General features: G+C 33.1%; 1 protein-coding gene across 1 annotated transcript in view; it reads left to right on the forward strand.

The window, feature by feature from the left end:
* Positions 1 to 10,927, forward strand: part of zdhhc7 (zinc finger DHHC-type palmitoyltransferase 7) — a 107,834-nt gene extending 96,907 nt beyond the window's left edge. Inside the window, exon 8 of the mRNA XM_039763412.1 lies at positions 6,651 to 10,927. Within this exon, the coding sequence (XP_039619346.1) occupies positions 6,651 to 6,827 (177 nt within the window). The 3' untranslated portion in view covers positions 6,828 to 10,927. The remainder of the gene's footprint in view (positions 1 to 6,650) is intronic.
* The last annotated feature ends 1,965 nt before the right edge of the window (positions 10,928 to 12,892 follow it).

The raw sequence follows: 12,892 nt of genomic DNA on the forward strand, positions 1-12,892 counted from the left end.
CAAAGATGACATAACGGTATGACAAATTTATAATTTGTTAGTATAAAATTTGTGGAGGAGTTATAAAGTGAGATTTAAAGAATTCAACTATACAACTGTACATAGGTTATATGCAAATACTACACTGTTTTATACACGGGACTTGAGCATCCATGAATGTCGATATCCACAGATATGAAGGGCTGACTGTACTTCCTAGAGAGTGCAATTACTCAATCATTGAGAATAATATGGCTGGTGATTAAATGGGCTGTCCAAGCTCTATAGTATTACTTCTCCTTGGTCGGAAATTTACCTTGGTCACTGACCGTGCACCTATTCTGTGGCTCTATAGACAGAAAGAAACAAACTCCTGGCTAACTTGGTGGATCATTCAACAACAGTCATTTAATTTCATAGTTCGTCCTTGTCCTGGTGTTCAACATGTTAATTCAGGCGTCCTCTCTCATCTCACCAAACCCGCTTTAGAGTGTCACTTTAACGGGACTGTTGACAAAGCTAAGGGGGAGGGTGTATGCACTCATGTTGTGCTTTGCCCCTTTGCGGAGATTCTACCTCTGGAAATACACTATTTTATATAGCTTTCTAATGTGTAAGCAATACGCCCTTAGATTGTCAAACACTCTTCTGTACAGAATTCTAATGCAAATAATAGATAGCTATTGATTACGAAATGCGGGATCAGCTGTCACTGTATTGGGTAAAGCACTCATCACACTTTCATACAAGTCTTTAAAGCCAGTTTACTTACCGTCTGACATGGCCCTGGTCCCTACTATGCCTGTCTCTGAGTTCTTTTACTCTGTAGAAACAGAGCTGGAGAAACTGAGACAACCCAGGAGTTGCTCTCTTACTGTGTGTTTGGGTCCCGTTTTGAATAAAGCTTGAGTGCTGATCCTCCATGTACCTAAATAAAAGACCTCCATAGCCTGTGCAACCCTGTAATCCAGACATGACAAGATACATACATAAAATGCCAAATATGTGTTTGACTAATCTGCATATCCACAGCGTTGAACCTGTCTTAAAAATTATGCACATAATTCCCCATTTGTACATGGGAAGACCATAGACTATATTTTGTTGTGAAATATTTACTCTTGGGAAGTTTATTTAGCGATGATGGCTAGCACAAATGTCATTAATGACAGTAATGAAGTTTCTGTTCAATTTCAGTGTAGCATAACTGCAACTTTAATTAATGTCATTACTTACACCTGTGCTTGCAATACTATTTCATGTCAATATGGCTGCTATGAAAACAACCCATTAGTGATATGAAAACATTTGATGCCATCTATAAGTATTGATAGCATAGCAACTACTCAAAAACCAAATACACCATTTTCTGGAGATGTTTGTGACATTATAAGCTACCTTTAGTAAAAAAGTGACCAATTTTAAAATATAGATTTTTTCCTTATTCATTTTGTAATATTATAATCACTCATAACATTGTAATTTTTCACTTTGAGGATAGCATATTTACACAAAATATTGTTGAAAAAGAGCTCTAAAATAATATGTGAACCATTTCTGTGCAATTTATATGTAGGGAGATATAATCAGTCAAATTCCCCTCACCCACCCCTCCCCGACAATAAGTTCAGACTTTGTTAGCTTAAGTCTCCTTTAATATTGATTACAGATATGTGCAATTTCAGTTCCATGGGTTATTTATATGACCAAATCAGCATCGTTAAAAATCTGTGATGATGAGGTCCAAAAGTGTGATGATTTGACATCAAGAGGCATTTTTGGTATTTGGCACAGGTATGTAAATTTAAAGGGTCTTTATTTGCATAGCACAGTCGTACATTTGCGGTATTTCAAAAGGTGTAGGCTGATGTATAATTTCAGGTACTTTTATTGATTAATGACACCTAACAGTTCGATATGAAAATTAGCAATTAAATCCTATAGTTTAAAATCCATTTGTTTAGCAACTGGTTATACAGTGGTGTGAAAAACTATTTGCCTCCTTCCTGATTTCTTATTCTTTTGCATGTTTTGTCACACAAAATGTTTCTGATCATCAAACACATTTAACCATTAGTCAAAAATAACACAAGTAAACACAAAATGCAGTTTTTAAATGATGATTTTTATTATTTAGGGAGAAAAAATCCAAACCTACATGGCCCTGTGTGAAAAGTAATTGCCCCTGAACCTAATAACTGGTTGGGCCACCCTTAGCAGCAATAACTGCAATCAAGCGCTTGCGATGACTTGCAATGAGTCTTTTACAGCGCTCTGGAGGAATTTTGGCCCACTCATCTTTGCAGAATTGTTGTAATTCAGCATTATTTGAGGGTTTTCTAGCATGAACCGCCTTTTTAAGGTCATGCCATAGCATCTCAATTGGATTCAGGTCAGGACTTTGACTAGGCCACTCCAAAGTCTTCATTTTGTTTTTCTTCAGCCATTCAGAGGTGGATTTGCTGGTGTTTTTTGGGGCATTGTCTTGTTGCAGCACCCAAGATCGCTTCAGCTTGAGTTGACGAACAGATGGCCGGACATTCTCCTTCAGGATTTTTCGGTAGACAGTAGAATTCATGGTTCCATCTATCACAGCAAGCCTTTCAGGTCCTGAAGCAGCAAAACAACCCCAGACCATCATACTACTACCACCATATTTTACTGTTGGTATGATGTTCTTTTTCTGAAATGCTATGTTTCTTTTACGCCAGATGTAACGGGACATTTGTCTTCCAAAATGTTCAACTCTTGTCTCATCAGTCCACAAGGCATTTTCCCAAAAGTCTTGGCAATCATTGAGATGTTTCTTAGCAAAATTGAGATGAGCCCTAATGTTCTTTTTGCTTAACAGTGGTTTGTGTCTTGGAAATCTGCCATGCAGGCCGTTTTGCCCAGTCTCTTTCTTATGGTGGAGTCATGAACACTGACCTTAATTGAGGCAAGTGAGGCCTGCAGTTCTTTAGACGTTGTCCTGGGGTCTTTGTGACCTCTCGGATGAGTCGCCTCCGCCCTCTTGGGGTAATTTTGGTCGGCCGGCCACTCCTGGGAAGGTTCACCACTGTTCCATGTGTTTGCCATTTGTGGATAATGGCTCTCACTGTGGTTCGCTGGAGTCCCAAAGCTTTAGAAATGGCTTTATAACCTTTACCAGACTGATAGATCTCAATTACTTCTGTTCTCATTTGTTCCTGAATTTCTTTGGATCTTGGCATGATGTCTAGCTTTTGAGGTGCTTTTGGTCTACTTCTCTGTGTCAGGCAGCTCCTATTTAAGTGATTTCTTGATTGAAACAGGTGTGGCAGTAATCAGGCCTGGGGTGGCTACGGAAATTGAACTCAGATGTGATACACCACAGTTAGGTTATTTTTAACAAGGGGCAATTACTTTTTCACACAGGGCCATGTAGGTTTGGATTTTTTCTCCCTAAATAATAAAAACATCATTTAAAAACTGCATTTTGTGTTTACTTGTGTTATATTTGACTAATGGTTAAATGTGTTTGATGATCAGAAACATTTTGTGTGACAAACATGCAAAAGAATAAGAAATCAGGAAGGGGGCAAATAGTTTTTCACACCACTGTATACTGTATGTCTCAAACTAAAAAGTATGTCGCAGAGTTGGCAAGGAAAAATAAATGGATGGCCTGGTTTTAAATAGCGAAGATAATGAAGATTAGCATGTCCCATACTCAAAACCTCCTTAATTTGGAGGATTAAGTAAAAATCGCAGTTATAGTCATTATGTTTACATTTTTTCCAGTTGTTAAGGTAAACCCACTTAAGAAGAACTGATCCTGCACTCTGACCCATAAAGAAAAAAAATGATTTCCCTTCAGGGATTAATACAGTGTACCAAATACCGAAAAAAAATGTACTAACTATATTAGTCTGAAAGGTTTTGTCATGCATAGTATTCACTTACAGACGTAAATGGCCCAGAAATACACCGTTAATCAATATTAAATTTAAAAAAATATATAAATGAATTTATACCCTGGCAATTTTATTTTATGTTCATGTTTTAGTCCCTATACAATGAATTGTTTTACCTTTTATTCAGCTTGAGAAGCATTCATATTTGTCTTAACTATTAGATAGTATTGGGCATGTCTCATAAATGGTTTCATAATACAAACGGTTTATTTGTTTTTGAATGTATTATTTACATATTGAAAAGTAAAAGCAATATATTTTCCATCAAAGAGAGCATGGTTTATCCAGTCAATATCAAAGAACACTGTGATTTACAGTTTCTTTGAACAAAATTGTATTATATTATTCTCATGGAACAGAGAAATGCATTATTAAAATTGTACTGAAGTATTTTGGAACTGAGTGTCTTATTACTAAAACATATTTTGTAGCCTGCAATTTCTTTGAAATAAATTGCAGTAGGCAGTAAAACATGGTATGTAGTTCCATTATTCTAGAATGTGGTTTATTTTAAGCTTTCCAGTTGCTGTATTCATATAAATAACAGAGCAACTTTTATGATCTGGGAAAATTTTACCTGGGAATTTGAAGAACTTTTGCACTCCTTTAAAAAAGCAGAGAAGATTAGAATATTATATATAATAAGTGTTATTTCATATTTGGCTTTACATTAATTTTTTTTCTATTGTAATATGTATGGCTGAGAATTTGTGCTTATTATCATCCTGTATAGTAAATAATATATTACCCTTTTACCTTTGTTTCAGTTTTCTTATCTATTTACAGGTGTTGTAATTTGTCTAACAGCTGGCATATTTGCAGAGACCTTGTGTAAAAAAATAATTTGAGATAATAATAAAATGTCTCTGAATGTGTATCTTAAATGGTTAAAAAAAAACTCTAATATGCTGTAATAGTCATCCTGTTATATGTACATGAAAGATTAAACATGATGCCTAGTTGTGGTCAGAACAATGCGCAACAACTTTTATATTTAATAGAGCACTTTTATTAGGTGTATGCTCACAAAATATAATTATAATGAAACTTAATACATGATGACAAGTTAAAAACATTCTCCCTCTGATTTATTCTGATATTGCTGGTATTATCTCTGCCTTTCCTGAAAATTGCTACACTGAAATTGCTCCTGCCTACAAGACAACAAGGATGACTCCTTATGGTATAGTCAACAGGAAAATGATGTGCTTAAATTCTGTTATTTCCAGCTTGTACTTGAAAATAAAATAAGTGATTTTACTTGAAGTTGTTAGTGGATGTCGTCTTCTGGGAATGTATTGGTGTTAGAATGTTCATTGAAGTGTGGCACGCTGGCTACTGTTTCTGTTTAATGGAACACTGCACACAATTTTTTTTTTTTCACATGTTAGTAACCCTGTGTAGTTTGTAGTAATTGCTAAGAAAACTTTAGTCTCATGTGTTTATGTAGAATCGGGATTACAAAGTGCCTGATAAGATTGAAAACTATGGTGACCAGCTCTGGACAACAGAAAAAAAAAAAATCAAACACTCATGAAGAAATCTTGTGTTATTCATGTCATATTATCTACATGTCAAATCATCCATTCGGATGCTTGCAGCGTTAACACCACATGTAATTTTTTTCTAAAATATTTGTAAATTAATATTTAAGGAAGGTTTACAAACAGAAAGCCCCTTCACACAGGTTTGCACTTTTGAATTGGTAGGATTCTTAACCAATGGGGGTTTGGGGAGACAAAATACATAGGGGAAATTAACTTATAAAAAAAAAAAACATCATTTTTGTGTGGAATTAATTTTTTTTAAGAATGGTGAATAAATATTATTTCTGTGTATGCAATGTATTACCATTTTAATCTTCTCATTTCATTTAAGTTCAATACTTTTGTTGTACAGTATTTACCTATGTTAATGCGGACAGCCAAATGTTACGTTTCAGCAGATTCATACATCAGTATTCTAAATGTACAACTTGACATTCCTTTCAAGCATGTTTAGTAAGGTATACTATTAATCGTTTGCTGCCATCTTGCAGATGTATAGTGGTAATAATTTAGTATTTTAACTTTGCTGATTTATGAAAGTTAATTTCTGTGTCTTTCAGAAAACCATATGTATTGTATTAAAAATAGGATTATTTGTTACAGTTCTAACTGTAAAAAGGTGGTAAAAATATATGGCTTAATCTGAAAGATTTCTTTCGTCTTGGGTTTGACTGGACAACTGCATTGGGTTCAGCTTTCCTTACTCAACACTGCATAATTGTGAAGGCTGCCCACAAAGGAACAACTTCTTTTAAATAATAATAGTGTATGATTGCACCAAATATATAAAATTAATCAGATTATTATTTGATGTGATGCCTAATACCTACAATATAAATTGTAGCATTATAAAATTGGATATAACTGTATCCAATGCCAACAATTTATTGTATAGGAAAGTATACTAAACATAAAAACATTACTTTGGATGGAGATCTTCAGAATGTAAATATTTTAAATACAATAAGCAAGAAATTAATTTCTGTGTAGCATTGCCTAAAATAGGACTGAAGAAAAAAAATTGCATAGAGATTTTGAAAGTGGGGATTTTTAGTATAATACTAGAATATTTACAGTACTCTAGTCAATTATAATTTATTCACTTGAATTAGTTAATCATTCTTGATTTATGATTCCAATAAATTGTTTAGAAGCAGTAATAGTAATTAAGATTTTTTGTTTTAAATAGGAAATTGAGCGGTTGAAGAATGAAAAACCAACTTGGGAACGAAGAATGCGGTGGGAAGGAATGAAAACAGTATTTGGAGCGAAACCATCTTTATTATGGATCAATCCATTTGCTGGCCTTCGACTGCGACGCATATTGATGAGGACAAGAAAAGGAGGACCAGAGTTCTCTGTTTGAGTCCAATTATGTACTGTGTGGAAAAAATTTTAAATCGAAATTGGTCTTCTGTATGTATCATAAGGTGTCATTCTGGACTACACCCTTATTTTAAGCTGCAATTATAGGAATATTGCTTTTTTTCTGCTGGCAGGACTGATGTCTTACTATAGTGGACAGCTAGAATCTCCATGAGATTGCCTGAATTTCCAAATTTTCTTTTTTATTTTGAATAAATATTAATGTGCTTGATTTGCTTTTTAAATTATGAATTTAAATATGCTGTGTAAGCAATTAAAGAATTATGTTAAAAGGAACATGATTGCTTCTGACCATAAAATTGGTATTTATAGGAAATATGAGAATAAATGGCAAAATCATTAAATTAGTTTTGGATTACCAAATGTCACCCCTCAAAAAAGCTGTCTAGATTCTCAAACTTAAGGTTTATTTAAAAACAAAGAACCTAACTGATGAAATTCAAATGTGTTTTTTGTGGACTCCATTCAAAGTCTATTACTTTATTGAGAAAGGCAATTAATGATTGGCTAACATATTTATAAAGATTACCAAACAAATGTTATGCCACTGTTAAATGTATTTAAGAATTGAATTTATAATCTCATAATATTCTTACCAAAATCAAAAGGTACTTATTTTCAAGTATGGCACATTTTAAAATAAAAATATAATCCATAACACAGTGTACTTTGATCCAGCATTGCCATTTATTCTTTATTTCATCTCAGTTGGCAAAGTGGTTTTGTTCTTTCTTCTTAAATTGTGTTTACTCTAAATGGTTGTCTTTGGAAGAGTCAGCCTTTTGTTATAGATTGATTTCCATTACGATATTGTAACACTACCCGTGGAATGAAGAACAATCTGGTTTATACTGATAAATATAAGATTCTTCAGGGTTTTTGGATTTTAAAAACCTGGAGACTGGCTTAAGGATTTCTTTGTCACCTGCTGTAAAACTTAATACAGTATCACTTGTTTAATTTCATACATGTGGAAGGGAGGGATAAGTATTTATGCTGTGTGAGAATTTGTACATTGGCTAGCAATAGCATGCTCAGCTCGATGATAAAATCTCTCCAATGCACTGATTATGCAACCACTTTTATATGTTTAAAATTATTTTGTGGGATTTTGTCTTTTCCTAGTTACTCTTTGAGTTCATGTGTAATCAGTATAGTGTGCAAAACATTTAAATTAAAAACATAGCACAAAAAGTAAATAACTTTAATAGTATCATGATGTGTTTAGTAAATACAAATATTTTAATTGTCAAGTAAAATGGACAACTTTGCTCACTCAGAATGATGCAGGTTATGCAGTGTTTAATCTTTTTTCATAAAGCATTCAGACATTCAATTCAGACAACATTTAGATATTATGCTGATTAAGTCTAGATTCTTAGTTGATCATATTATATATGATTTAAATAACTTGCATTTATTAAAATGATTAATGAAAGTAAGTCAACTGTAATTTCACTACCTGTTGTTATTTAGTACAGTATTTGAAAACATTATTCTTTAAATAAGGTTCATATATGCATTTTTTTAAATTATGCATAATTCTGCTACTTTGGGGAAGTATATTCAGTATAAAAATGGAAAGATACTTAATAACCATCCTGCGAGTATTCTAAAACAGAATTATCATTAAGGAATATAAACTAATCAGAATACATCATATGCAGCAGCATTTATAATGCTATTATGTCATAAGCATTGTTGCTGCTGTTATTTTAAGAAAAATAAACTTGAATAATGTATTGGTACTGTGTATGGGTAAAAATGCTAGATTACTTTGTCAATATTGATATTGTGTACTTTTACGTTTACATCATGAAATACTTAGGAAAAATCACTACAGTACTATGCAATACTTAATAACAATAACCTTGATCAAATGACATTGGTTTTAAAGCATAGCCTATATCTTTAATGTAAATCCTTTCTCTGGCTCGTTTAAGCAAATGATAAATATGAATTAATAAGAAGTTATATTGTAAATAAAAAGAACTTCCAAAATAAGGCAGCTGAGTGCAAGATGCATTTTATTATGAGAAATTAATAAATGAAGGTAGATCAATTATTTTCTTTATTTGCTTGTTTCATAACAGATACACTTTTAGGATGGAGTGGCACAGTAACATTTTTATTCATGGTAGTGATACTGATAAGTTTATTTTTTGTGGTCCTGAGTAAGCCTATGATTTGATAGTCAACATTATCCCAGTATTCCAAAGCCCATCACAGTACAATGAGTATTTTATGGTGAAAAACAATTTACCTAAAATCTCTAAGCCTTATAAATTTGTGATGTTTTTCATAAACCATCAAGGCATTATGATTTACTGTACGAACATCTGAGATTGAATATGTTTAATTACAAAATAAATATTAAAAATAGTTGATTAGGTATGTGTGTAAAATAAAGTTGAAAATAAAATCCACTTTAGTCTAAAAATTGATTTGCAATAGTTTTTTCGGAAGTGTGTTGCCTATTACTTGACACTGTAAATCCTGGCATGTTCAAAACCCTGCATGAATATTTAGTAGCAAGAAGTAAAAATAATCTTTAGTAGTATATTGTATTGCAGAAAAAAGACTGAGCAAAGATTTCAATTTCTTGACAGTATATTTAATATTTTATTATTGAGCAAAATGTTAAAGTTGCAGGCAGAAATGAACATTTGTAATTTTTACTTTCTTTATTACTCTTAACTTAAGTGTGTAAAGAATTATTTACCTTAATCAGAGGGCAATATTAAAGTTTTATTTTAATTCATATCACTAGATTTATTATTTTTTCCTCCACTTACTAGGACATGCAGTAGATGATGTCGATATACATACTTAATGGCCAAACTATAGTATTAAAGAAAACGTCTTCAACTTCTTAATTTAAAAAAGACTAAACAAATAAAGAGCATTTTCATATAAATCAATTATTAAAATATTACTTGAGGTTTATAATAATCATGGATTTTATTTATACTCCGATCATGAGCCAAACCACTAAAATATTTAGCAGGACTAGCTAAGAAAATATATTTGCCAAATATATTAGTATTTTTATTTAAACAAATGTTAGTTTTAGCATTTTATGTTCAATCTACAAGCCAAACTCTAGATATTGTTTTCTTTTCAGTTTAAGCTGTAAGTGACTTAGAATGTACATTTTACTTTTAACATTCAAAATATATCCCATTTGGGTATGTCTATACTTTAAAATGAATCTATTGAAAACAAAATTACTTTACCAACTCCCAGATGGCTTCATATTTATTTTGTTTCTAATTAACACTTCCCTAAGAGCAAATTTCTTAGTAAGATTAGATACAGCAGTTACTGGCACCTACATTTGGTGTACACTAAGTGGTCAGATGACTTCAAGAAGCATATCCATTAAATGTTTTCAAAAGCCTTCTCTTTATACAGGAGATAAAACTAACATTAATACATTTCTGAAACTGTTATTGTGATTCTACAAAGTACAGAGTTTGTTGATATTCCAGTCCATGATGGATGTGGCTGGATTACGTAACATTTAAAGTGTTGGCAGGTTTCTAATGTAGTGTTAAATAGTCATGTTGCCCATTGTCCTATCCTAAGTTTCAATTATTTTATGTAAATATTTAATCTTATATAACTGTATTTAGGAAAAAAAAGTTTAGTGTAAAATATCTGAAAAGTGATTTTTTTATTACAATATCATGTTGGGTACCTATTTCATATCACCAAATATTGTATAAAAATACTGGTAATTGTTTTTCCCTTTCTTTTTTTTAAATTGGTTTTTAAAATGGTGCTACAGGGTTTAGTTTATTTACACATTGGTAAATCAAGGCTTCTGCCAAAGTTCAAAATTAAGTCATTACACTGCTTAAGCAAAACTTCATCTTGATGAAATGTTGAAGACTACAGCTAAGATTTATTTGAGTTACAGATCTATTTTAGAAATATTATAATATTGTAGATTACAAAGAGAAATGCAATGTAATTTTGTTATTGTTTTTTTTATTGGTATATTAACTTAAGCCTATGTTTGCAGTGTATTGATCAGGATGACTCTTGGAAAACAAAATAAATATTGCAAACAAACTAGTTTTGTTTATTTGATTTTTTGTTAATGTGTTACCGTTTTGTTAGTAACATATGGTGAGTAGGAAAGTGTGAAAAAGTACTTTCTTGAATGATTTCTTTTTCATTTAAAAAAATACAACTTCAGGCAAATAGACATCCATTACAAAACTAGCTCATCTTTGCATTTTTACCAGATTGCTCTAGATTAACAAAAATGTTGGTATATTTTTATTACACATCAGTTCTATTAATTTTTATGTAGTGTTTTCTCATAATAAAATAGGAACCGTAGTGGTATATAGATTCAGGTAATTACATTTATTGTTCTGGATATTCTACAAAATATTCCTAACAATGTAGCATATAATTCAATATTAAAAGTATAAAGATAATGCCTGTTTTCATGTGAGCAATGAGAGATTTACATTTCTGAAGAAGAGCTGGGCTACTCTGCCACAAGAGCCTTACACGAGTGTGGTACATTACATTTTCAGGTAACAAAATTGCAGTTTTACTCTTTTTACTGATAGTTCATACTTATGTTTCAGAGTAATATGTACAAAACTGAGGTCAGTAATTCTTGTAACACCCCAGTATCTGATACTAACAAGTAAGTAACAAATTATATACTAAAACAACAGTGGTCTTAAAAAGAAGGCAAAATCTTATTTATTGGTATGTAATATATGGGAGCTACAAGAAATGAAAAATGTACTTATGTCACTGATTTAAAAAAAGTATTGCTTTTACTATTTTTTTGTTATTAAGTTTCAGAATATAAAAAGTACGTTACAGAGCAAGTACAGATATATTTTGCTCATTTACACAAAAGGAAAGTAAAGAGAGTGGAACTGAGGGTAGGAACTTTGAATGCTGGCAGTGTGACTGGTAAGGGGAGAGAGTTAGCAGATATGATGAAGAGAATGAAGATTGATATATTGTGCGTGCAAGAGACTAAATGGAAGGGGAGTAAGGCCAGGTGGATCGGAGGTGGATTCAAATTGTTCTATCATGGTGTGGATGGGAGAAGAAATGGGGTAGAGTTATTCTGAAGGAACAGTATGTCAAGAGTGTTTTGGAGGTGAAAAGAGTGTCAGGCAGAGTAATGATTATGAAGCTGGAAATTGGAGGTGTGATGATGAATGTTGTTAGTGCATATGCCCCGCAAGTTGGGTGTGCAATGGGTGAGAGAGAAGATTTTTGGAGTGAGTTGGATGGTGATGTACAGTGTACCCTAGGGACAGAAAGTAATGATTGAAGCGGATTTCAATGGGCATGTTGGTGAAGGGAACAGTGGAGACGAGGAGGTGATGGGTAGGTATGGTGTCAAAGAGAGGAATGAAGACGGTCAGAGGATAGTGGATTTTGTCAAAAGGATGGACATGGCTGTGGTGAATACGTATTTTAAGAAGAGGGAGGAACATACAGTTCCGTACAGGAGTGGAGGAAGATGCACACAGGTAGATTATATCTTATGCAGAAGAGTTGGTCTGAAGGAGGTTGAAGACTGCAAAGTGGTGACAGGGGAAAGTGTAGTTAAGCAGCATAGGATGGTGGTCTGTAGGATGACGCTGGAGATACAGAAGAGGAAGAAAGTGAGGGCAGAGCCATGGATCAAATGGTGGAAGTTGAAAAAGGAAGACTGCAAGGTTGAGTTTAGGGAAGAGGTGAGACAGGCACTGGGTGGCAGTGAAGAGTTACCAGAGAGCTGGGAAACTTTAGCAGATGTAGTAAGGGTGACAGCAGGAATGGTGCTTGGCGTGGCATCTGGAAAGAGGAAGGAGGAAAAGGAAACCTGGTGGTGGAATGAGGAAATATAGGAGAGTATGCAGAGGAAGAGGATGGCAACGAAGAAGTGGGATAGTCAGAAAGATGCAGAAAGTAGACAAGTACACAGTGCTGAGCTGATGGAAAAGAGTACATTGAGAGGCTGATGAATGAAGAGAACGAGACAGAGAAGAGGTTGGATGATGATAGCAAGGAGGA

This window comes from Polypterus senegalus, chromosome 9 (assembly GCF_016835505.1).
Source record: "Polypterus senegalus isolate Bchr_013 chromosome 9, ASM1683550v1, whole genome shotgun sequence".
Classification (NCBI taxonomy): Eukaryota; Metazoa; Chordata; class Cladistia; order Polypteriformes; family Polypteridae; genus Polypterus; species Polypterus senegalus.